A 27,061-nucleotide genomic window follows, 5' to 3' on the forward strand; every position below is an offset into this window, starting at 1 on the left:
CTGGTTTAGCGCAGCACGCGGGGACTCGCCACACAGGCGGCTTGGTTCTGGGGTGGCTGGTGGGCCAGTTAAATGGCCTCTGTGCGCTGAATAGAACCGAGTGAGAGCCAGTGTGGTGTGGTGGTTAAGAGCGGTAGTCTAGTAATCTGGTGAACCGGGTTCGCATCTCCGCTCCTCCACATGCAGCTGCTGGGTGACCTTGGGCTAGTCACACTTCTCTGAAGTATCTCAGCCCCACTCACCTCACCGTGTTTGTTGTGGGGGAGGAAGGGAAAGTAAAGGAGAATGTTAGCCGCTTTGAGACTCCTTAGGGTAGTGATAAAGAGGGATATCAAATCTAAACTCTTCTTCTTCTTCTTCTTCTTCTTCTTCTTTGGACCGCTTCTGGCCCATGGGCCTTAAGTTGCTGACCCCTGGCCTAGGCCACTCATATAAGGTTACAATATGCAAAATTGCACTTTAACTTGGGCCAAAAGCGTCATACTCCTCAGGCACAGAACAGGCCAAGCTAAATAAAAATGCGCATAAAAGCTAAAGCTCATTTGCAAAGCCAATCTTAAGTCACTGTGTTTCTTGACCAGAGAAAAATGACTTTAAAATAAAGGCATGTACAGTGGTACCTCTGGTTATGTACTTAATTCATTTCGGAGGTCCGTTCTTAACCTGAAACTGTTCTTAACCTGAAGCATCACTTTAGCTATTGGGGGCTCCCACTGCTGCCGTGCCGCTGCTGCGCAATTTCTGTTCTCATCCTGAATCAAAGTTCTTAACCTGAGGTACTATTTCTGGGTTAGCGGAGTCTGTAATCTGAAGCATATGTAACCTGAAGTGTATGTAACCCGAGGTACCACTGTATTGGTTAAGGACTGTCCTTAATTGGCAGACATGGCATGGGTTGTAATCAGCACATTTTAAACCAACAGTTGGCTGAGAAATATTCATGAGCGAGGACTGATCACAAAAAAAAAATCAAATTAGTTTTTAACAAGATTCTAACAATAGTGCAGAAGTTTTAACCACAAGGGATAATGCAACAATATGTTTGTGGCAGATTAAGCTTGATTAAGCTTTTGAATGGAAAGGGGGGAAATGTAAGGTTTGGATAAGCGAATGTGGCCAGTAATACTAAATGCCCATGTTCTGCACACTTATAAGCCTTTTGAAGTCAATAGGATTTATGAGCATGCAAAGTAACTCAAGGCAGTAGCCTTAGTCAAAAGCAATCTTTAGTCAGGCCAATGTTTTCTTTTCAGAATGAGGAGGCTCATGTAACGTTTACTCATCCACAAATTTTTACACTGAGCGCCCTTGTGATGTCCCGATGGAAACACTTAATGTAGCAGCAGGGCTCAATCCATTTATCATTTTGAGCAGTACATTGCAAATTTCATGCTTTAACTTTTGGATAAAATTGTCTTCTTATCTGCTCAAATATTCCTTTTTTAAGAAATGCAATCTTGGTTCCCACCAGTTAGATGTTCAGAGCGGGGGGAAAACCCAAAACAAAACCTTTGCAGCGAGCTGCAAAAGGAATCTGCTGTGCCTGATGAAACAATGATTAGTATTAACTAGCATGTATATGCTTAATGGTTTCTAATGAATGGCCACAGAACTACCTCCCAATAATCAGGCATTTTAATTATGGCATGTTTCTTTTCCCCCCACCTCTGCTCAAGCCAGCAGTCCTTTAGGCTGCTGCAGTAAAAGAAGGCATTCTGTACAACGAGGATGGGGGAAGGGCTCTGCAAATGCAGTCTCTCTCTCTCCAGTTTCCTGATATTGGAAGGCGCTGCTGTTTCAATGCATCCGTGGTTGGCTCTCAACGCAAAGCAAAATGCAATTGTTGATGAGCTGCAGTCGCTGGAAGGAGGTTAAGCGGAGTGATGGGCGGTGGGGGCGGGGTAGCTGGAAAATAATTGTATTCTCACTGATATGTTCACGTGGTCGTTAAGTGCTTTTTTTTTTTTGCTATTCCAGTTCGGTGCTCGCGGCAGTAAATCAGCAAGCTGGAAGCAAAAGGGTTACAGCTCCTTTGCGCAATAAATATCGAACTGTCCTACTTAAGTCATATTGTAAAAATGTGCAGAATATAAAATATGGGGGGGAGGGGGAGGATGAGAAAGGGCGATTGGGCTGAATGCGGGTGGGGGAAGGGGACAGGGTCTCTGCCCTTTTGCAAGCGTCGCTCAAAAGCCTTTATCTGTATTATTATTATTTATTATTATTATTATTAAAAGAAGACCCGCAGGCAGCGCCGTGTTGTTGCAAAGATTCAGCGAGGGGCCATTCGGAGAAATGAGACGAGATTTTCAATGGCTCCTTGGGAAAAAAAAAATCACATAGGGAAGCCATTAGTTGTGGTTTTGCAAACAGCAGCAGCAGCAGCAACAACACACACACACAAATGAGTGGAGGAGTCTCCCTCTTGCTTCCCTGCAGGAGACGCGGCTTGCGCTTCTCCTCACCCGCTTTGCTGCTCCTTTAATTTAAATAAAATGTATAGGCTAATGCCGTAATTGAAATGGGAAACATGATTTGTATCTTGCTGTAGCAGGAGGCTGCGAAGTGGAGCTCCCAGCGCAGCCGGGCGATTGCAAAATACAAGGCTTTTTCTATGCTGTGTGTGTGTGTGAGCGCGCGCGTGCATTTCTCACCCCCCCCTCCGGCAGCCGAGAGGAGCAGCTGTCCAATCAGAGAGCCCGGTTTCATAAAAGCTGGCCTCTGATTGGGCGGATGGGAAAGGGCATTGGGAACAAAGAAAAGTCCCTTTTCAGGTACAGAGTCTATGCTTTGCTTCACACTCTCTGCAGTTCTGATTTCTGCTGCTCGCTGTTTGCAGCTGAGCTGGTTTGTGCAGTGTGCATGTGTGCATGGCGAGAGGCTGTGTGTTTTGCAGGGATTTTTATTTTTTTAATTTTTTTAAAAAAATCCTCTTTTTTATTTGAAAGGTCCATGACATCTGGTGCTGTTTTCTTCCAACAAACACAACAACAAAAAACCAAAACCCATAAATCTTGTTGAAGAAATCTAGCCTCTTTCTCTTCTTTTTTTTAAATGTTTTTTTCCTCCCAACATAAAAATCGGCTGCAACAAAAACACACTCAATGCAGTTGTAGAAGGAAAAGGTCAACTCGATTCAATACAGACCGTAAGTACGGCTGCGTGGTGTCTCTCGATAGCACTTTAGAGGGGATATATAGAAACATATACGGATATATATTTATATATTTCCATATGAAAGGGGAGTGAGTGTTAAGCAATGTGTGCAACCTGGTGTATTCGGGCTTAGAAATAAAAATCCACGATCACGGTGAGGAATATTTAGGAGACGGCTGAAAACGACGCACAAATCATCCTTAACGTGCACTGGAAGGGAGGGGTCGCGTTTTAAATATATTACCTTTTTTCTTGGAGGGGGTGGGTGTTACTGACCAAATAGGGAGAGAAAAAATTGACATCATTATGGACCTTTCCTGTTATTCACACCTTCCCCCCTCCAAAGAAAAAAAGAAGATCGGGGAGAGCTTCTGTTAAAATACAGAACAAGCTCTTTTTTGGAGGGAGGGGGAAATGTCCTTCTGTCACATTGGAACAAATGTTTGCAATGCTTAAAACCCGGGCAGCCCGTGTGCTTTTGGCGCAGTGTGCGAGTCAAAGAACAGCCTCTTTCTTCCCACCTCCTCCCGTGCAAAAAAGCAAATAAACGCAACCCCCCAAAACTGCCACGGCCCGGTAGAGATCCGCGAAGTGGTTCGTTGCGCTGGCATTTTATTACAATGAAATAAAAATAGATCGCCTTGCAAAGGACCCTCCCTATCCTTGCAGCAATTTTGGGCTTCGTACCTGGAAGCTGTGCCAGCCCTCGAGGGAAAGGCAGAGAAAAATCGACCTTATTTCCAAACCCCCTACCGCATTTCTTTCCTTTTTAAAGACCAGATCAGTATTTTCTTGATACGGTTGTCAACCCCCCCTCTTTTTTTTTTTTGTTCTCACGACGACCAATTGAGCCCTTGATCCTCACGTGATGTGAAAAGCTTGAACTGTAACAAAATCGCTCCTTTTAGGTGGTTGGTGGCTCCTTCTCCCTCGCCCATCCCCCGTTCTCCCGCGCCCTCCTCCTCCTCCTTGCCTGCTGCGTTCTTTCCTTCCTTCTTTCTTTCTCGCCTGCCTCTCTCTCTCTCTATTTTTTCCACCCTTCCCCCTCCCCGAACATACATGCAACGCTCCGCTTTTCCAATCTCTCCGCAATTCATTACAGCTTTTAGCTTTCCAAGCGCCAGCTAATTAAAAAATACCCAGCCAAGGCGAGGAGGAGGCGGAGGAGGGGAATAAATGAAAACGATGAACCAGGGTTTGCTGGAACGATTCTGAAAAAGAGAGAGGGGGGAAAAACCACCCTCTGTCCTGAAAACAAGGTCGCCCATTTTTATATCTCTGGACTCTTAATTACTGAATTACCCACCACATGACTTACTCACGCCTGCAAACACCCAAACCCTGAAAAGCAATTGCAATCCGATTCCCCACCCCCTTTAAACTTTAAATGGTGGGAATATTTTGCTTCCTTTTTTGTGTGTGCAAAGGCTCCCTTTCCATCTGCACTCCCACCAAATCTTCTGATAACTGGTTTATCAGGCTCTGCTTTTATTCCCTCCCTTTTCCTCTCTTTCCCTCCCCCCTTCCTTCTCTCTCTCTCTCTCTCTCTCTCTCTCTCTCTCTCTCTCTCTCTCTCTCTCTCTTTCTCTTTCTCCCTCCCTCTTTCCCCCTCAAGTTAGTTCAAGAAGTCAGATCTGTCAGGACGGGAGAGGGGGGGGGGGAAATGCCACTTCCCGACTAACAGGCGGAATCCAGCCCAGATTTTCAGTCCTCTCTCTGCCCCCCTCCCTCTCTTTCACTAATTTTCCCCGATGTTAGCACATTCTGCCTTGTAACAGCCCGGACGCCTGTAGGTTTTCCTTCATGGGATTATTACTTACTGATCAGAATGGCAGCAGAATCTGGAACTGAAGACGGGATGTGAAGTTGGAGGAAAACAATTTTCAACCTTTTAAATTTTTATTTTTTTTTGCTACAATCACATCATCTTGGTGCTTTGCTCCAGCAAGGGAGGGGAGAAAAGGATTTTTCTTTTTTCTTTTTTTCCTGGGGGCTTCCGATGTTGTGAATGTGAAATGCTACCTTGCAAGCCTGTGAAGTTGTGAGCAACCAAATATTTTAAGGAGGGGGAAAAAAACACCAAATCTCCAAATAAAAGGTGGTGGTAGTTTTGTGTGTGTGTGCGGGGGGGGGGGGAAGGACCTCTGTTTTCCCCCTCATTGCCAAAGTGGAAATATGTATATGTTCCTCGACGATTACTCTGGCAGAAATGTTACTTTGGTTTCTTCTACGTGATCACTCGCTTTTTTAAGCAAAATGAAATGGGGGAACTGACTTTTTTGCTGAGACCAGTGAGGAGAGAATTTTGATTTGCTGGCTTAATTTTTTTTTAAATAAAAAAAATGATAAAGGATTAAAGGTAAGCAATGTACGTAATATGTATGTAAATATTTGGACACTCAGCCATTGGAAATGGGCAGATTCCTTTGAAAATAATTTTAGCTGAGCTGTGTCAAACACACACTCATTTGCGGTTAGAGGCCGCCTTGGAAGTAGATCATTTAAAGTGTATGTCTTAATCAGTTTCCTGTACAGTCAGTAATACTATATTTAACAGATGGAGCCGTGGGTGACCTAAGACGACATTAGGACCACTTTTAGAAATGTTATCTTCTGTGCATTTTAAACAGAAATGGTGCATTCACCTTCCCTCAGGTAAACAAAAAAAGGCTAAAATGAATATGCACTTTCATTGGCTCTTTTTGTGTGTGTCAGTAACCTCCTCCGTCCCCGCCCCCCTCACAGAAACAAGATAATCTAATCTAGAGAAAAGTCACAAAACTTGAAGGGGGCTGGTTTAAAATAACAAAATTTTTGGAATGCATTTTGGGAGGGAAGCTGCTCTCTCTCTCTTTGTGCCTAAGTGATCCAGAATCACATTCACTGCTTGGTATTTTTTTTGTGGATTTAAATCTGTCAACTTTAAAAGGGTTTTGTTTTGTTTTTTGCTGTGGTTTTTGTTTTTGGTACATGCCAGTTTTAAAGAGTGATCTTGGATGATGGGATGCTACTCTAGGGAAGATGCTCATTATCAAAGGCTTCAGTTTATCAGACCTCTTTAAAATTAATATATGGAGTGTCTTTTCTGTCTCCCTTGCCTCTATATTTTTAATTTTATTATATTCTGGTAACACCCAGCCAAGAAATATTCGACTTTTCCCCTTCCTCGCAGGAAAAGGTGGACCTGGACTTCAGGGTATCTACCCAAATATACCTGGGGAAGGAAGGCGAGAAGAATTACATTTTAAAAAGGCCCACGGAGATAAACGAATGTCCCCTCATCTCCAAAGGAAAGTTCGTCTGATTTTTACTCCAGAGGTCTCATATTCAGGATGTCATTGAACACTTCCGCTGCTGGCAAAGGTGTGGATCCAAACACGGTTGATGCTTATGACAGTGGTGATGACTGGGAAATTGGGGTTGGGAATTTAATCATCGATTTGGATGCTGATTTGGAGAAGGACAGACAGAAATTTGAGATGAATAATTCCTCGAGTTCCAAGGATTGTGGGGGTCTCGCTTCCAGTGGGGTGAACTCTACCTCCGCCTTAGCTGATGGCCTAAAATTTGCTTCCGTCCAGCCCCCCGCCCCGCAGGGGAATTCTTCACACAAAGAAACGAGCAAATCAAAAGTGAAAAGGAGTAAAACTTCGAAGGATGCTAGTAAATCTCTCTCTTCGTCTGCCTTGTATGGGATTCCTGAAATCAGCAGCGCTGGCAAGAGGCAGGAAGCCCAAGGGCGCTCAGGCGAGGCGGCTGGCATGAATTCAGCGCTGGGTCAAAGTGTGAGCGCCAACTCAAATGGCAATAACAACACCAGCAGCAGCAACAACAACGGCAGCAGCAGCCCGATTGCTTCCTGTGGGAAAAATAATAAAGAGGAGAAGGCAGGTAAAGCCCAGGGCAGCAGAGGCTCCAAGCGGGATAAGGATGGAGGGAAATCCAGGAAGGACAAGCAGGTTGACCTGCAGCAGGGACACAACAACAACAACAATGGGAGCCAACCTCCCCCTGGGCACTTGTATGGCTTTGGGACCAAGGGAGGTGGGGTTGGGAGCAACAGCCCTTTCAACTGCGCCGCCTCTGCCGTGGGGGATGTGAGCAAAAGCGCCCCAGATTCAGGGTTAATGGGGAACTCTCTCATGGTAAAGAAAGAAGAGGAGGAGGAGGACAGCCACAGGAGAATCAAGAAGCTGAAAACAGAAAAGGTAAGACCATGTGCTTTCCCGCCCCTTCCTTGTTGTTTGATGAAACTTCCCACAACTCTTGCCCAGCTTCTGTTTGCATATAACATTTCAAACTCCCCTTCTCGCTTTCCCCCAGTCACCTCTTGGCACCCTGGAGTAAATCTTACCTGTTTGCGGTTTGTTTGGGTATTTTTGTTGTTGTTGTTGTTCCAGGGAAAATACCAATGCATTGTGGTTCTTAATTAGTTTGGGCTTTGGTGTCTGTTAATCTTGCTGTTTGAAATTGCATATCTGTTGTGGTTTCTTCATCGCCTACACTCAAAGGGGAAAAAAGTGGTGGTGTCCCTTCTGCCCAGGTGTCGAGAAATTCCTACCCCCACAACAGCAACAAAGGATGCAGAGCAGATATTGGAATCTTCTATTGCCATGGGTTGGAAGAATAATCCCAAAGAGTTATTGTATTTTTGTTTTTTGGGGGGTGGAATAATAAGGTGGAGAGTCACTGCTGCTCCTACCAAAAAGCCCTACATAATTCAGAAACTGCCATAAGGAGTGCTTTGTCAGCAGGCATGCGGTGTGCGGATAACCTGTTTGGAAGGAGGGCAGTGGGGGAGGGGGTCCGCGCTGTACCCAGATCTGTGTGTGCAAAACCCTCTTTTCCAAATATAGGAAAACATGTTGTCCTCTGCCCAGCAGTCTCCTTCTCTTATCTGCATTCTCAAGGAGTTCCTTCATGTGAGCTGCCTGTTTGTTGAGTCGTTGAAAAATGTGTGTGTGTTTTTCTCCCTCCCCACTGAAGTCTGAAGGATGTTCTCTGCGAAGGATAAATGGCTTTGCTTTGTGAAGGGAGGCGGAGGGGACTGGTTTCTCTGGGCTATTGTTATTGCTCACTGGGGCAGCCTTTGGTGTAAGCAAGGATTGTTCTGCATCCAGAGGACAGAAGGTTCCTTTGTCATCTAGGGAGCTATTGTTGGCTTATAATTAAGAGTCAAATTAATTCTACAGGTTGCTTAAACAAAGACAACCCCTCCCCAACCCCCAACCCCTGCTCCCCACTCCAGAAAGAGCCCTGCTGGGTAATAGCTGGCGACATGATTGCACGTAATCATTCAGACATTATTCCCATTTCAAGTTTCAGAGCTGGAGAACTTTCTGCGTTGAGTGCAGGAAAGTTGTGTACAGGTGTTCAGGAGCACTGGCTGTGTTGGGCCAGGTCTGTGACCCTTGTGCGGCGCATAATTCTCGAGAGAATCCTGTGCTTGTTAATTCCCCCCTGCATCCCTAAGACATGCTCAAAATGATCTCACTGTAGCAAATGCCTGTTTGATTATTATTTTTTTGCAAATTACAGTTTGGACAAGATCCCATTTGCCTGCAATGTAATCCGCACAGCCTTTTTTCTCTCTCATTTAGAGTGTTGAGTTCTGGTTGTGTCCTCCTTCTTCGCTTGCAAACATGGCTCTGAATGGTCTCTGTAATTCTTTCCTAGCTGCAGATGTGTGGGGAGTTTGGGGGGAGAGAGAGACCCAGATTGGTTGACTTCCCAAGGTATAAAGTGCAGTCTGTGTTCTGGCTTAGTGAAATGCTTCTGCTGTGCTCTGAAAGCTGCCCTAAAATCTCAGGCTCCAGTGTTGTTGTTGTGTGTGTGTTTTTTTTATTAACTCAGTACAGTAGGCACTTGCTTTTGTTGCCAATAGCCTTCAAATTGCAGTTCTCTAATCTGCTTTAACTATCTAGATAAATTGCCCTAATCCAGTCTTCACAATGCTTGTGGTTAAAGAGTCAGAGCCATTTGATTGGATTCAGTGGATGGCTGGAATGTGGGAGGTGCTGCCCTTTCCTAACCTCCTTAGCCTTTTAATCTTTCAGCCAAATGTTCACATTCAACAATTTTGTTTAGCTGGCAATCTGAACATTTCAGTATCTCAAAGGCTGCTGTCATGGCAACAAGAGATTAGACAGTGGTGTGGTTTTCCTCCCTCCCTCCCTCCCTCCTTCCCACCCGCCCCCCTTGTGTGTGTGTTCCTTTTCATTCCAGTCACACAGGAAATTATATGAGGAATGAATTCATATACAAGCAAAGTACATTTCAGCCAGTGTAATGTAAATGAGGTAATGTGTAAACTAGGAACAAACCTGTCTGGAGGAGCTGTTTTCCCCCCCTCTCCCTCCTTTTGCCAAAGGAGCACTTCTTATTTCAGCACTTGCCTTTATAGAATCGGTGGAGTTTGAATTACCAGTAACACCCACTGCTGTTGGCTCAAACTGACTTTAATGACTTCACTTGTTAGAGCCCTGCAGTGCTGCCCCATTGTCTGCCACACTGGTGTGTTGGCTTACTGTCTAAAAGCATCCTTCAGGTTTTTTTTTACTTCGGGGAGAAATTCCTTTCAGTCAAATAATATGTGTCTGAATGTGAAACCTTGCTGCAAAAGGATGTGGCACTTTGTGGTGCTGTTTCCTTCTACTCCCCTTTCTCTCTCTCTTTTTAAAAAAAGATAACCAAGCATAGGAAAAAGAAGAAGATATATTTGGGAAATTAAAATCGAATCTTTCCTCTGTCCAAAGATGTAGTAGATACGTGACCAGCACACAAATAGCATCCCTTTAGGACTTGGCATGGATTTTCCAGCAGTGGGTGGCTGAATCAATTTCCACACTTAAACTGGCATCTCCCTTTAAATAGGTTCTCAAATTTATTAATAACTGAATATTCAAAACCTTTGTCTTCTCGTCTGTGATGGCGCTTAGCTCTCTAAAAAGCAACAGCCACAACGTCAAAAGCCGAGAGCAGATTCCCAAGAGGCATAATTGCTATTTAATTTTAACGTTTTGCTTAAAGAGTCTATTTGGAGGTTTGCTTCTTCTGTTTCTGTACTGCAGAAAGTCACGCAAAATCACGCCCAACTGAATCCAATGCGTGTCTTCCTCTTAAGAGATGCCACTCCCTTGTTGTGTAGGCAGAAGATGTGAGTATCTTGGAATTTAAAAAACGTCTGAGGTTACATATTTGTTCAGCCCATTGGGTGGTTAACACACCACCGACATGTGTAAATAAGTAAAACAATGGGAAAGGTTTCAGTGTCTAGTTGTGACAGGTAGGCCAAATACTCATGTCAGACTTGGAATGTTAAAATCTGGCCCCTTTCATCATTGCCGAATACCAACTGTTTTGTAGGAAGTTACAGAAATTGCTAATCAGCATGGGTGCTCCTTTCTATTGGGGTTTATCAATTTCTGCTGCTGTTACCCTGTGAAAATGTTAAGTAGTCTTCAAGAACTTCCCATTTGATTTATATGCTGTGTGTGCAGTAATTGTTCATTGTGTACGTTTACCAAAACTGGTACAGTGTGTGTATAAAAACACACACCCATAGCCTATTAACATGCAGTTGCTAGCGGCTGATTATTGTGGCCAGCTTTTCGCATTTTCTGTACCGTCATGGGACACTTGACACGTTTTTCTTAAGAATGTGTTTTGACTTAATGGCCTGGTTCGCACGTCATATTAAACCACAGTCAATGTTAAACTATGGTATAATCTGAACCAGCTAATGTACAGTTCTCCAAAGTTCTCCTCTCTCACTCCTAGAGCAATGAACCACAAGTTTTCTGCTCCAGGCGATCACAAGTGGTAGGCAAAGTTTTCTCTCTTCTTACTGCTTGCAGTTTGTTTTTTGGGTGGGCAAACCCAAAATCCCAGGTTAGGGCAACACAACGTTCTTTGGCGTCTTGGTTGGGTTGGTCCCTCCAAGCGCATTGGAGCCAGGAGCAAAACTCTGTGCACACCAGCAACTTTAACGTGATGTGCAAACGCTAGCCTATGAGTTTATGAAGATGTGTGTGTTTTAATATGCCGGCTAATGCTGCTGTTTAGGGGCCATTTATTCACTGCCCGGAGAAGCAAAGGGCAGAAAGGTCACTGGTTGTAATTAAGGAACAAAGTCCATTGTTGCTGGACAGCAAACTGTTTTGAAAGCTACATAAGGGATTTAGCTGTCGAAAACATTGATAACTCTTGGGCGCTTCATAATCAGCGCTGCTCTGGGTTCTTAATGCTCTATAGCGCTGTCTAGTAGTGTGACGACGTTTTTCGGGGTCTAGGTGAAGAGGTGGTGGCCTTTGGCCAAGGAAAGCTTTCTGTATGAACCCAGTGACCTCTCAGGCCAGATTCATTCTGTATTGAATTCCTCTGCAAGGTTAAAGTAACACTGAAACAATGGGCCCTGAGACATGCATAAAGCGAAGCATCTAAAGGAATGTGGTTGTTGTGAACCACTTGGGGGGGCATGTAAATTTTACACAGGACATTACTCAATCTTACCATATATATATATTTTAAAAACCAACAACTTCATGAATGCCCAGTAAAATAAATGAAAGGAATTTTAGGATGTGTTTAGGTTCAGCTCGTTTTGCGTGCTTTAATTAGGAGTATATAAATACTTTTTTGAGCGAAGAAGCAGTTTATAGCCCAATAAATGAAAACGCATTTTAAAAATGCTAAGCAAAACTCTTGTGTAACCACAGAGGTGTTCAATAACCAGATTTGAAGTAACACGCAATGTACCATCTGTTCCCAGTTTGCAATATAAAAAAAAAACATGAGTTGAACAAACGTGAGATTTGCTAACATTCCCCTCCCCCCACTTTTTTATTATTATTTAAAACATTGACCTGTAACTTTGTAGAAAGGCAGTGAATTTCTAGAATCCAAGAAAGCCAGGGACAATGTGTGCCCATACGTATATTTCAAACCTCTATACTTTTAAGAAAAGCTTAGTTTTAGAACAGGGAATCGGCTCCAGCAGCCCAACAAGGGCCAGCTTTTCAAAGATCTCATTATTTAGCAAGTGCTTGAATTATTCTGTCCATTCCCTCCTCCCCAGAGGCAAGAGAGAGGGGAAAAAGGGAAACAGGGGGAGGTGCAGGAGGAGAAAACATTCCCAAAGGATAATTTTAGTAGGTTATTACCAATTACCTAATGGTATACATGATAAAAGCTGCTCGCTGAAATTTCCAGGAAACAGACTCTTTAAGAAAGTTAACTGAAATTGTTGCATTAGGTGCAGAAAATCATTTGAAAGACAAAAGCTGAATTTCTGAACTGTTAGGCAATAGGATTCTTGGCTGCAGACTGTGCACCTTGAAAAAAACCCCCCATCTTCCTGCCTTTGTTTGAGGTCTGTTATTGAAGCTAATGACTGGTCTTGTGTTGCCTTGAGATAAATGGCATTATCTCTTGAGTAGGCTGACAGGAAACAGACATGTTAATGGTGAAGCTGCGGGGAGGATCTGCTGTAGTTCTGACAAAAGAGTTAAGCGTGGACCCCTGGTTGTGATCATTAACACATAATGCATTTCTGCTTTTCCTGGCAGGTCTGTGATAATTGGAAAGCTACTTTTTCCAACAATCACTTAAGCCCCCAAACCCATCTTCCAGTATATATCTCTGCCTGCAAAAAACGTGTGAACCTTTTGTTAGAAAAGGAGGAACACTGTTTAAATATCAACAATTACATCCTGATATTTACAGGAGCATCTTTTTTTAAAAATAATAATAATGAAATGAACATACTGGGTTGGAGATGAAGCAATAGGTTTTTAGCAAATGGGAACGAGGCATTATAACATTGCATTGGGAAATGTGATGAGCCAGCTGGATGGTTATAATCTAGTCTAAAAGCATCAACTGGGTGAGAACCAAGTTGTTGCCACATTGAGAACAAAACACACACAAAAATGTGTGGAAATTACATTGTTTTCTGAAGGGGTTAAGGGTTAGGGTACTTGAATTTCATGAAGATAAGACTCTGGAAACTTTTATGGGCTATGGTGGTATGACCCAGAAATCATAATATTATATAGGTTCAAACTCTGATACTCCATTTAAAATTAATCTAGATTAATTCCCACTCTTGAATCTGTTTTTGAAATAATAAATATTGCTTAGAATTCCTGACTTAAAACTCCACTTGAAACGTTTACACTTTTTTAAAATTTTGTTTAACATAAGCAAGTGCTTTAGTAACAGGAAAGGCAAAAGATTCTTGAAGGATCCCCTTAACACTAGAAACAGCAATGGATTTTTATTTTTATTATTGGTCGGAATTTGCTTCCGACCAATCCATTTCTCATATCCATTTCTCAATCCATACTCTCTGGAAAGAGAGTATGTGGGCTACAGCAAAGAGTCAGCTTGCGAGACCAGCACACTGCCTTAGCTGCTAAATAATGGACCCTGATGAGCCATGCCAACAGACTCATGCACAAATTCTGACGTATAAGCAGCAATAAAAGTCTTATATCATTCTTTAAGCAGTGTGACAGCGCATACAGAATGGCAACTTATACATTTATAGAGCAGTTTCTTAAGTGTCCAAAGCACTTCATATTTATCAATCTCAATAATCCTTATAAATGCAGTAGAGGGCAATGTTATTAAATTACAGGTGGAGGTCTGAGGCTAAGAAATTGCAGTTTGTCTTTAGCCACCCAGTGGCTTGGTTCACACATGACCCTAAACCAGGGTGTCCCAAGCTTGGGTCTCCAGCTGTTTTTGGACTACGTCTCCTATCGTCCCTAGCTAGCAGGACGAGTGATCAGGGATGATGGGAATTGTAGTAAAAGCAACTGTAGGCCCAAGTTTGGGAAACCCTTCCCTAAACTATGGTTAAGTTACTGGGTCAGGGACTGACGCTCAAATTACACCATGGTTTATTAGCCATGGTTTGGTTTAATCATTGATGTGGTACTGAGACCAGTGATTAAAGGGTCAGCTGAAATAGGAACACCCGGTTCATAGCTCATGCTATGAACTCATTGAGCTTACAGCTTTTTAATTGGAATCAAATTGGAATCAAATCTTCTGGGAAGTTGTGTTATACCTAGTCAGACCATCAAGCTCAGTATTGTCCACACACTGACAGGCATTTGCAGACAAAAGTCTTTCTCAGGTCTATCTGAAGATGTAATGGATTAAACTTGGGACTTTTTGCATACAAAGGATGTGCTGCACCACAAATTAGTCCATTGACTAATTCCCTGATTCCCTATTCACAGACATTGTTCAGGATCCTGGTTGCACATAAATATGCAGTGAAAGAATGTGGACGTTGAGGGAAACTCTTTGGCGCCTCTTTGGAAAACCCCAGATGAATAATTCTGCTAGCATCTACCCTTCCTTTGCATCTGCATGTTTTGCTTTCTAATGCACTCCTGTTCATGCTGCATGTGATCAAGCCAGCTGATCAAGATTTCCTTTCCTTTTAAAAGAACAAATCAAGATGTAAGATTGATCATGTTGTAATGTTCTGCTGTGATCCATTGGGCTAGGGATGGTGGGACATATTATCCAGATTGAGTTGTGGAGGGAACTGTGGAAACCGAATTTGAAATTCGCAGCATGTTATGTGCTGGAAGAAAATTTTATGGAAATGATCCATAGATGGTATCTGACATGAAGCAAATTGGGAAAAATGTATAAATCTAAGTATCTGTTGGGAATGTGAAGAAGTTGAAGGTACATTTTACCATATGTGGGGTGGACTTGTAGAGTGGAGATGTTGGGAGATGGTAAAGAAAACAATTAAAGTAACTTCCCAAAAAACCCTAGAAGCATTTCTTTTAGGGAAAATTGGGGTGGGTGTTCCCAAAAGGCAGATGAAATTACTCTTCTATGCCACAATGTCAGCAAGAGTAATACTATATATGCAGAAATGGCGAGATGAGGTGGTACCAACAAAAGAAGATTGGCAGTTAAAATTGATGGAATGTGCCAAATTGGAAAATTTAACCATGAAAATTGGATATCAAGAAGAGGATTGGAAACTTTTCTTGGACCATCTAAAGAGCTATTGTAAACATGTAAAAACGCAAGTAGGGTTTGAATGAAGAACAGCAGTAAAACAAGCAGGAAGGATAGGGTATAGATTAATTAGAATATGCAGCAATATTAGAAAATATGGGGAAACTGTGGAGGGATGAAGGGGAAGTCAAACGATAAATGAATTTTAATTGGAAATATATATTGCGTATTTAATTTGTAAACTTCTGAAATTTATAAATAAAATCTTTTTTAAAAGATCATGAAGTAACATTGGCAATAATGATGATAATGTTAAGCCGGGGTTTGATGACAACCTTCCCAATAGAATTAGTTTGCCTCAAGATGGGATCTGCTGTTCCCATCGCAGAGAAGATGCTCTGTGCCCTTGGAACTTGTACTGAAAACCAATTTGGTGAAAGAAGGAAAACACAGCCCTGCGGCCAGTGAACCATCTAGTAGAGCATTCTGTTCCCAAAAGCAACCAACCAAGGCCATTGTAAAAAGACAGCAGCACATCTCAGCATTTCAGATTCGGAGAAATACTGGCAGCTTTCACACGCAACAATATGCCAAGGTTTAATAAACCACACTGTGCACCAGCTGTGTGCTAGTGCACACAAACCCGATTTGCTCCACCACAGTTGCTTAAGCAAACCACCTTAGTGTGATATCTGGACCAGGATCGTGGTCTGTTCCTCCCTAGCAAGCGAGGATTGTTTACCAGACTTAACACAAGGTTTGCTGTTGGCCCAAAACAGCGTTTGAAATTCGCCAGGCGCATTTTGCACCTGGCTTTCGACCACTTGTGATGAAGTGAAGGTGTCTGGGCGCCAGGATGACACCTGACGTCACCACCATCTGGAGGTGCATGCTTGGAGATCCATAGATCTTACCAGTTTTCACAGTGTTCTAACACTTATTCTGCCCAATCGGAATGAATTTCTGGAACCAAATTGCTTTTTCACTGCAGCCTCAGCAGGAGCAGTCACCATTAAGAAGAAAAGGTGACCAATATTTATATATGGACTGTTCCCAGATAAAGTGACTTTTCTTCTTTAAGTTCTGAAAGTTCTTAACCTAGCTCAAGGTTGTCATCTGATCTAGCCAGATGTTTTAACTGAGAATCAATCACAGTCGGGCCATCATTTGAAAAATAAGATTTTCGAGCCATATGGCCCCGAAATGGCAACTAGACATTATGTTTTGGTGATTGCAACCTTGGTTTAAGGAGCCATTTGGCACCTAGCTTTAATATCTGAGTTTCTAACACTGGTAACAAAGCCCAAAGTTCCTTCAGTATAAATGTAGCTGGGATTTTGTGCCTCATAGTCTATAATTTTGAACATCCTTACAGTGTCCCATCCGACATTTTGCTGCCAACATATTCAGTTTGGAGAGATGATCCTACCATCTTGACTACTTTGGAGTTTAACACAAAAGTGGTTTCACTGCAAGCTTGTCCTTGATTCTAGATAATTTTTAATAGTTAAGGCGTTTGGCCAGCTTTATCGGTAAATGTTGGACCGTGTTTATAATGCATCATATTGTGTCATTTTTGATAGAAGAAATGAGACATTGGTTCTCATGCTATTTCCTTCTCCCTATCACTTTCAGGTAGGTGCAAATAATTGCATTAAAAACAAACAAACTATAATTTGGCCTAAAACAATATGGTTTGTCCACTTTGAATGTATTGACAAATTATGACAAAAAAAAATTCCTTCCAGCAGCACCTTAAAGACCAACTAAGTTAGTTCTTGGTATGAGCTTTCGTGTGCATGCACACTTCTTCAGATACACACGAAAGCTCATACCAAGAACTAACTTAGTTGGTCTTTAAGGTGCTACTGGAAGGATTTTTTTTTGTTTTGACTATGGCAGACCAACACGGCTACCTATCTGTAACTTGACAAATTATGGTTTGCTGTTAACTGCAGAAGCGAGAGGGAAAAGCAGGCGAGAACAGGTCATCCCCAAAGTCCTAAACTATGGTTTGACGTTACTCTGTAGATCTCCTGCGCAGTGGATCTTCAGTCAAGGCAATTGCAATCAGCAACTGGAAACTTCAAGTGGAGAAGTTTTCCATTTCCACTTCAGTTGTTTTCTAAATGAAAGTGCAAACCAATTAGTTGATGCAACCATTAAAAGACATTGATTTACAACTTGCAAAGTCAACTTTATCTCATTGTGTTTAATACATGGGTCATAAAATCAGTAATGAGAGCATACAAGTGTAATCTTTAACTTGTTTGTTTACATGCAGTGTTGTGTCAGGCTCAGAGGTTGGATTTGGACTGGAGAGGCTTTCAGATAAGTTTACGTAGAGTTGAAACAATAGTGACCTCTAGTTAGTTATTACCTTGGGAGCTTTTGTCAGGCAAATATTGGGACATTCCCAAACTCTGGTGCAAGGGCAAAATAAAGAGGATGAAAAGAGCCTTTTTGCATTAGATGAAAAGTTCATTTAGTTCGGTATTCTGTTCCCCACAATGACCATTTTGGTGCCTCTGGGACATCTTTTATTTATATATTTTCCACCCATCTGGCTGGGTTTCCCCAGCCACTCTGGGCGGCTTCCAAAATAAGATGAAAAATACATTAAAATATCAGTCATAAAAAACTTCCCTAAATAGGGCTGCCTTCAGATGTCTTCTAAACGTCAGATAGTTGTTTATTTCTTTGACATCTGTTGGAAGGGCATTCCACAGGGCGGGCGCCACTACCGAGAAGGCCCTCTGCCTGGTTCCTTGTAACCACAATTCTCGCAGAGAGGGAACCGCCAGAAGGCCCTCGGAGCTGGACCTCAGTGTCTGGGCTGAACGATGGGGGTGGAGACACTTCTTCAGGTATACTGGGCCAAGGCCGTTCAGGGCTTTAAAGGTCCACACCAACACTTTGAATTGTGCTCGGAAACGTACTGGGAGCCAATGATGGTCTTTCAGGACCAGTGCTATATGGTCTCAGTGGCCACTCAAGACTCACCAGTCTCACTGCCACATTCTGGATTAATTGTAGTTTCCGGGTCACCTTCAATGTGGAGGTGGAGCTTAGCACACTCATCCCTGCTTGCATGCAAGGTTTACACACCAGTAGTGCGCCTAAATAGGGCTTCGTTTGCCTAGAAACTACCAGCCCCAGTTTATGGAAAGTTATGGAACCTAGTTTTCAAATATGAATGATCTTAGATACTTGTATTGGGAGAGCCAATAATAATTCTGTCATTTCTGTAAGGAGCAATACTTTTGTAATATCAGTGGTACCTTGGTTTACAGCCATAATCCGTTCCGGAGGTCTGTTTGTAAACCAAAACAGGTTGTAACACAAGGCACGCTTTAGCCAATGAGGCCTTCCCTAAAAAATTGTAATCCAAAATTTTTTGGGTTGTAATCCAAAAAAAGGTTGCAAACTGGGACACGCACTTCTAGCTTTGACATGTTTGTAATCCAAAACGTATGCAAACCAAGACATATGCAAACCAAGGTACCACTGTATACAGAACTCCTCATAATGTTAAACATAGGCCTGAAAAGACTTAAGTGAAGACATTTGAGGGTTTGGGTTGTGGTAGCAGGAGTGTGACACCCAACTTTGCTTCTTTTAATCATGTTCAGCTGTGTTGGAGCGTTGAACTGATGCCTGGGATAAATAGGATAAAGGCTAGTGAACTCAATCCTGATCAGCCTGAGCTTCTATTGGCAGGTGATTTGTGTGATTTAGAAGATGATGTGCATCATTTTTTTCCTTGAGGCTGCTCTCTCCCCTTAAAAATCCTGTTCATGTCCTAGGGACAATATTAGATTTGGGCCAACCTATGGAGCCCATGGTGACAGGAAGCACCTTGCAGTCGCTTATGTTGTTGTGTTAGCTGTAGTATCTCCTAGACCGGGCATGTCCAGCTTCCAAGAGACTGTGATCTACTCCCAGTATAAAAATACTTGCAGTGATCTACCCATTGGATTGACCAAGTTGTTAAGCTTTTTTTGGGGGGGAAGGAACAGGATCTCGTGACTGACCATGGACACCCCACGATTGACCATTAGTTCACGATTGACCGCTTGGACATCCCTGTTCTAGACAGAAAGATAATCTTTCTAGTAGCACCATGTTTGGAATTTTGTGCTGTCTTGCGTTTGGAAGTACACTTGAAGATGGTCTGGAAGCTACATTTAGCACAGAAAATGACAGCAAGGTTACTAACTGGGACCAAATGCATCTCGCCAGTCTGAAATTTCTGTACTTTCTGTTTCAATGCCCATTTCAAGATTCTGCTTTTAACTTTTGAAGTCCTAAAAGGCTTCGGAGCATCAAGGACTACCTCTGACTATACACATCTCAGAGGTAATTCTATGGGACTCTGTGTCATCTAAGTTAGGCAAGGTGGATTAGGGTCTTTTCTAGACATCTGTTTTTGGAATTTAGTCATTGAGGAAACTTGTTGACTTTAGGTTTCTAGAAATACCGGTATGTGTATATCCAGCTTTTCGAAAGTTATTCTGTCATTGCTTTCTATTATGGTTCAATATTACTATTAGTAGTATTTTAAATGTAAACAACTTACGGAGGTTATATAGCTTATATAGCCAGATGAGCGGGGTATAACTAATAAAATTAATAATAATAATAAGTATATAAATACATTGAATGCATGAGCAAAAATTGCAGACTAACTTCTCTGGTTGTATAAAAACTCTGCTTGGTTGCAAACTAATACATTGTAATGGCATATAATGAGGGTATTGCATGAAGATTCTTTTGTGAATTTCTAAATGGAAACCTTGATTTTGAATCAGTGATTGAAACTGGTTTTCTCTCTCTCTCGGTGATTGATACCGATTCCCTTGATTGAAATGAGCGCTCACTACATAAATTTATATTTTATTTAGGTTTATGCTCCTGTCCATTATTTGCACAGTGTTAGTTTAAAACAGATGCCAGTCATAAACCGTTATGATTTTGAATTAGATGCATCCTTTAATATAACTAATGGAAAACCAGTAGTTCTGTAAAGCCATGAATTGCTACTTAAACATATAGGAAAGCCAGTTTAAATCAGCTCCTTTTTCTTTTGCTGACTTGTTTTTCCTAATTGCTGGGCTTGGAAGAAAGCACTCTAGATTTGAATGCAGGGTTGTAAATCTATTCCTAGTGACTTGAAAGACATTTGGTTTGTAATTTTGAGTTGAAAGGCTATTCAGGAGGTGGGAGTTAGCGCTTCTCTCCTGAATCCAAACCTATATTGAGTTTTACTCAAAATAGGTTTGTCAATGGAGGAGTGAAATTGTGTGTTGTCGTGAAGCATAAAAGCTGACTTAGGAACAAAGGCTGTTCATACCATACCCATAATTCTGGTGCCTCTTGGTTGATTCCCATAACTAGAAGCCTCCCATCTCATGATGAGCTCCACATGGAGATGAGTTTTGGCAGTGGTCCAAGTGGCATTCAGACGGAGCGTTTGGCAAGCCTCAGAAATCAGGAATGCGGAGCTCATGTCAGCTTGCAGTATGCATATGAAGTTAGACACGTCTTGCAACCTATTTTGACACGCAGCTGGCTGAAAAATGGCTTGAGAGAGAAGCCCTGTAGACAGGAAATACATGGTTCTGGGATTCCACGTTGAGCCTTCTAAATAAATGCGAGATGGATTTAATCCAGGAGTAGGTACTGTAATATGATGCGCTTCAGATGGTGTGGACTCAAAGATCCCTTTAGCCAGTGTGGTCACTGCTCAGGAATCATAAAATTTTAGAGTTGGAAGAGACCACAAGGATCATTTGGTCCAGCCCCCTACAATGCAGGAATCTCTTGCCCAATGTGGAGCTTCTCCCACGATTCTGAGATCAAGAGTTTCATGCTTTACCAACTGAGTTATCAGGCTGGATGGGAGCCTCTATCTCTGATATAATCTGTTGGCCACACCTGATTGGCTCCTCTTGGTTGAATATGTGTCCTTGTATATAATCATCTCACATTTCCAGCATTTAACCAGTGTAAGCATTTAAGCATCGGTATGGCGTAGTAGTTGTTGTGCAGCGCTAGGGCTGGGGAGATCTGGATTCAAATCCCACTCACTGGGTGACCTATAGCCAGTCTCTGTAGTTGTAGATAAGCAGGAGAACAGCCATGTATGTAATTCTGAGTTCCTACAAGGAAGGGTCCGATTAAAATAAAATAACAGGTGTCTCTAATTTTCACTAGTAGATTGACAGTAGCAATGAATAAAGGATAACTTGAACCAAGTCTTCTGTTTCTAAGGATAATGCTTTGCAAATCATTTTACTGGGTGCATTGGGGAGGATTGCAGGCAAATTGCTGAAAATGTACTCATCCTGGTTTTTTACCATCTATTCCCCCTGTTTTGTTCTCTGTATGAATGGTGTTTGCTTTAAAGATCCCTGCCAACTATGTATTCCTGCCTCCTGGGAATCTTCATTGTCAGCTAGTAACATGAAGGAAATGGTCCACAGGGATGCTTAAGCCTATTCCATATGAATTCAGCTTAAAGTAATGTATATATATTTTAAAGGAGAATCTATTTATTTAGTTTTGCTTGGTAGTTTTAGAAAGCTGTTATTTAAGTTGTAGAATTGACTCTTGTTAAGCAGGAAGCAGATGGCATGGTGCCACAAAGTATAATTTTACTTAAAAAGAACTTTAAAGGTTTTGATGTTTTTCCTTTTCCCTCTTATTTCCCCGATGGCTTCTTTTTATTGAAGGGTAACTTGAGGAGACCTGGTAGCAATTTTATTGCCTTCCCATGACAGCTTCAAATAATAGCATGGTCTTTGGTTGCCAGTCAATTTTATACCAGTCAGCTTGATTCTGGTTTTTATCATGTCGCAATAGACTATTAAAAAGTATATGCTAGTAGTTTTCTTGAAGAATCTGACTGTATTTTTACGCTTCTGTTAGCAACAGAAGACTAAGCTCTTCAACTGGCCTTCTTTTGTCCCTTTGATTAAAGTAAACACATGGGTTTTTAAAAGACGAGTTCCCCCCTAGGTGGTTTTCTTAGAACATCTGGTGTCACTAGCAGTTCATGGTACATTTTGCATTTCTACATCCTCATATTAGTTATTGATTTCATCTCTCTCTCTTTTAAAAGAACCCTAGTCTTAGTCACTTCTTAGAAACCACTTCTGTTTCCTCCAGCTACATTATGCAGCTATATCATGAGGAGGAAATGCCATGCCTCATCCCTAAGAATTTAATAAATTTGCTTTTTCCTTTACTTCAGTTTGTAGGAAAAGTAAAATGCGCGCACACACAACCTATTTATAACCTCCTTTCAGAATATAGCTCTTTTGGATTTTATATCACCTTCTTGGCTGATTTGCACGGGTGACTCATATTTAAAGCAATAATGTTTCGACAGGAAAGTTTGGGTTTTAAAGTTTTGTCTTCGATGTTTGTTGACATTCAGCTTGCCACAATACATGGATAATGCAATCAAATCCAGTAGCTTTATGGTAGTCTCTTAACAACATTACTTGTACGTCTATGAGGTTTATGTGTTCTATTTCTTTCCTTTTAAGATAAGAGAGAGAAACAAGTTTATCTCTTTGATGGAAGGAGCAAAAAGTAATCCAGGTTTGGCATCCTTCCTATATGGTGGGAGCGTTCCAGGGCTAGTCCTTCGGGACGTTTTGTTCTTTTTAAAATGCACACACAGAAAAGCTCCCATAGAATATATTGACGAATGGCTATTCCTTGCCCTTAATTACAGTTACTTGACATACACTTGGACGAGGAATGTGATTCATATTTTCGGAAAGGGTAGTATCAGCCATAAATACCTTCTAAATTACAAAGGAGAAAACTCAAATCATGGTCGTATTCTAATATAAAGCAATGGCCCGTCTTTCCAATTGAGCAGTGCTACTAGCCATGCATGGAAACAGGATAGACTTGCAGTGCAGATCTGGAATAACAAGACTGTTCTTTTAAGGAGAGCAGACCATATCCACTGTATGCAGGCTTGCATGTGTCTCCGTCTTCGTAGAAATCTGCATGAAGCACCCTATTCAGCATGGTGTATGTTAAGCGCGTATACTGCTCCTGTTGTTCTCTGGCTCAGAAAGCCTCCATCTTCTTTGTGTGGTCTCCTGCCAGTCTGGTTTTTTTCAATTCAGTATTCTACTGAGACTGCTTTGTATAAACTCGGCAACGACCCTCTGTATCAGTCTTCACCAACAACCTGGAATTCTCCAGATGTTTCGGACTACCAGCTCCCACCGACGTCAGCCAGCATGGGGGCTGTGCCCTTTCCATGTAAAGGGGTTTCTTTATTCAGCTGGGCAACGCAAGCTGTCTGCCCAACATAATTGAGCTCTGTATCCCAGTGTCCCTTTAGACTGCCAGGGTTGAATTGGCCCTGAAGGCATTTGGAACACATTTGGCTTTGGATGACAATTGCTTCCATCTTGTGCCACCTCTGTGTCCCTTGACATTGTCCACATGAATCTTCATTTGTGAAAACCACTTATAGTCAGGAATTACAGTGGTACCTTGGTTCCCAAACTTAATCCATTCCGGAAGTCTGCTCCAAAACCAAAGCATTCTAAAACCAAGACATGCTTTCCCATAGAAAGTAATGCAAAATAGATTAATCTGTTCCATACTTTAAAAAACAATCCCTAAAACGTGCACGGATGATAGTCATTGTTTGGATGGGGGGCTTTTATCCATTTCTGCAGTCACACAATTAATCAATCAGTAGCTGAACTGGGTTCCACACAGTCACAAAAACAAAAAAGCCACACAAACAAAAACACAAAAACAAAAGCTCCAAATATCACCTCTGTGTTGTGTGGGTGCTCGGGACTCAATAGCCGACAGACTCAACAGAAAGCCTATGATTTGCAGCGGAAGACTCAATTTACAAACAGAACACACTCAACAGGAAGCAGAACATGTTCAGCTTCCAAGGCAAAGTTCACAAACCAGATCACCTACTTCCAGGTTTGCAACGTTCTGTTTCCAAGTTGTCCGTAAACTAAGCTGTTCTAAAACCAAGGTACCACTGTATTGACTACCAGTGTCAGAAACTCGGATATATAAGCTAATCACTGAAGGGCACCTTAAACCTAAGTTGCACTCGCCACAACAGTGTGCTTGGGCGCCATTTTCCCTGCAGTGGGGCTTGTTGTTATTGTCAGTTTCATTTCTATACTGCTTTATATTTTAAAGAAAAAATATCAAAGCAGTTTACAACACATCAAAACATCAGGTAAGACAATGCAGAACAAAACAAATTCAGGCATCAAGGAAAATATTTCAGATCCTTCTCTAAGTGACATTTTACTTTCCACATATTTATTTACTTAATTTATATAGTTGCCCCATAGAAGAAGGACTCTAGGAAGCCAGTGTAGTGTAGTGGTTCAGAGTGATGAACTAGGACCTAGGAGACCAGGGTTCATGTCCCCACTCAGTCACGAAGCGCACAGGGTGAATTTGTTCCAGTCACAGCCTCTTTACTGTACCTATCTCGTAGGGTCGTGAACCATGTCCTCCTTTCGAGGAAAAGGTGGGAGATAAATTCAGTAAATAAGGTCTTCTGTTTACCTGCTTAAGAAAGCTGGAGGGGCCAGCCAGATCTCCACGTGGTTGCAATTTGATCCATGCCAGTCTCAAAATGCGCTGGGTGCCTGGCTGATTTTGAACACTGTTGGCTACCAAGACTTCAACTTGTTGGGTCAGGCTTGGTATCTGGCTGGGGCCTAATATTCTCCACAGTCTTGTGTTGCGTCTCCTTCATCTTTTATTTCTCATTTAAAGGGATGCATCTCATTTTTCCTGATTATATTTTTTCAAAGGAAGGTAGCAAGCATTGTAAACTTTGTGGCCTGCAGTCTCAGTTCCTGAAGGCAGCGTGCTTCGTAAACCTTATAATATTCATGCTCCTCCCCTGCAAAATAGAATCTACTTGCCTCGTTCCATGCTGACTGTTTGCTTTGAAACAAGCAGCTGGGGCTAAGTACTTGGTAGAAGTCATGTGCCTGTAGCTGCCATCATGCGTCATCTAGTCACAGATGGCCTGTTTGGACTGTCTGTTACTAGCAACATCCTTTTTTTTACCCTCTCTGGCAACATAACCTTGAGAAATATATACTGGTCATTTCCCTTGGTTTTCTATCTCTTTATAACCCTGAATGGTAGCTGTGGAAATAGTTCTAGAGTAAATACTACTCACCATGAATAAAGGAAGCAGAAAGGGCCTTAAATTAATAATTTGACTGATTATTACTCTAACAGATCAAGTTATGTGAGCTTTTTATATATGCAGCATAAATGGCTGCTTTGCATTTTTATACTTTCCTTCTCCGCCTCCGCTGAAAATAATAGTTTCATAGCTGTATGCTGTTATTGCCGAGATATGACTGAGGGAACTGCATCCAGTACAGTGAAGCACATTCATTTTCATCTAGTACCCGTTTATTGCCTTGAGCACTGTAAATCTGTCAGCTCTTCACGATTCTTTCACCTCTTTCTTCATTTGCTCCAGCTTCTAGTTTGACAATGTTCCCCTGAGGCAGAATTCTAATCTGCTTCCAATTAGTTGCAAAATGTGACTGAAATTTCCACATTACGACTGCTGTTTTACTTGCACGAACACATCTAGAAACAAATTAATGCTCTTGAATATTTATTTTCTGAGCCCTTGGATTTACTTTCAGGAGGGATATTGCCAAATGTTTTCAAGCGATGTTCGAAGGGTTACATTTTTTGGCTCACATTCGAATATTTACCACAGGTTTAAAATGGAAATGCTGTTTGACTTAATAAAAAAAATTAAAAAATCCTATGAGTAAAATATTTTTGGCATCCTGAGGTTACTGAAAAGCTATTACGGATGGGGACAATTTACACCCCCCCTTTTTTTGCTGAGCTGTTGGAAAAACATGCATCCTCTTTGCCGAAACATCTTTGCCTCTCTTAGACAACATGTATTCCTATTCATTGTATGTTTTATATACAATGGTCGGAATCCAAAGCTCCATTTTCTGCTCAAGACCTGGTGCCCCCACAAAATTGTGTTTTTCTGGGTGGTATTCAATTCCGTGTGTGATAATTTGCAGCAGAAGGAGGCAACTGGGAACCTCCTTCATGCAAAATGGAAGCTTCTTAGGAATGCAAATGGAGCTCTAAGGATCTCATCAAATGTGTTCATTACACGTGTTTTTATGAGGCATTGGCAATTTCCCATAGTGAACCATAGTGCAAGGGAGAGGATCTATGACTTTTATTACTATGTTGATATCAAATCTATCCACAACTTTATGGATAGTTGGTGCTGTGTAGAATCCGAGACCTGGAGGTTCAGTGAACTGGGATTCAATATATCTTTCCCTGTAGAATATGCATGAAGGGGGGGAAAAACCATGGTGTACAGTTCCATAAAGTTTTCCCTGTACCACTACTATAATGGCAGTAAGATGGTAGATTGTTACTGTTACTGTGTTTATTTCCTTATTGGCTCTTATAGCTTACAAATGAGACCTTAAGCAACATGGCTATTACAGAGGCGTGCCATATATATTGTAATACTGTATTCATTTTAAGTGGATACACTGTGATACAGAAAACTTGAATTCACTGCAGCATTATATATATATGGGAAGTAACTATTAGTGAGATGTTTAGCAGCTTGCAAACAGTTGGCTCTGATTGGAGCGACAAGTTTGTGGGAACTGCAGGGTTCTACTGCTTAGAGACAGAAGATTGCATTTTTCCTGCATTGTATTAAAACAAGTAGCTTATCTGGAGAGAAGATGTGCATTTAAGTATACAGTGGCTAAATTTAAGGGGTGTAAATTTTTCATACAGCTCTGCGAGTTGGCAGATTGATGTCAGCAGCTGTAAAAGGCTTTAAATAGGCTTGCAGAATTTC

At 41.8% G+C, this 27,061-nt stretch overlaps 1 protein-coding gene and 1 long non-coding RNA gene across 4 annotated transcripts in view; both read left to right on the forward strand.

The window, feature by feature from the left end:
• Nucleotides 1–2,863: 2,863 nt before the first annotated feature.
• The window catches only part of ZNF608 (zinc finger protein 608), a gene marked incomplete at its 3' end in the record, with an annotated part of 123,791 nt that continues 99,593 nt past the window's right edge, over nucleotides 2,864–27,061 (forward strand). Inside the window, exons 1-2 of one of the 3 annotated variants that reach the window (XM_081930380.1) lie at nucleotides 2,864–3,148; nucleotides 6,329–7,364. In XM_081930380.1, the coding sequence (XP_081786506.1) occupies nucleotides 6,489–7,364 (876 nt within the window). In that variant the 5' untranslated portion in view covers nucleotides 2,864–3,148; nucleotides 6,329–6,488. Of the gene's footprint in view, nucleotides 3,149–4,102; nucleotides 5,516–6,328; nucleotides 7,365–27,061 lie in introns of those variants that run through there. The other 2 variants (XM_081930381.1, XM_081930379.1) reach the window with 2 other exon arrangements.
• On the forward strand, nucleotides 14,351–15,426 carry LOC309380780. Its single transcript, XR_014173137.1, has 2 exons — nucleotides 14,351–14,631; nucleotides 14,974–15,426. It is a non-coding gene; the product is annotated as an uncharacterized lncRNA (long non-coding RNA).

Source organism: Podarcis melisellensis (genome assembly GCF_964234715.1).
Source record: "Podarcis melisellensis genome assembly, chromosome: 11".
NCBI classification, from domain to species: Eukaryota; Metazoa; Chordata; class Lepidosauria; order Squamata; family Lacertidae; genus Podarcis; species Podarcis melisellensis.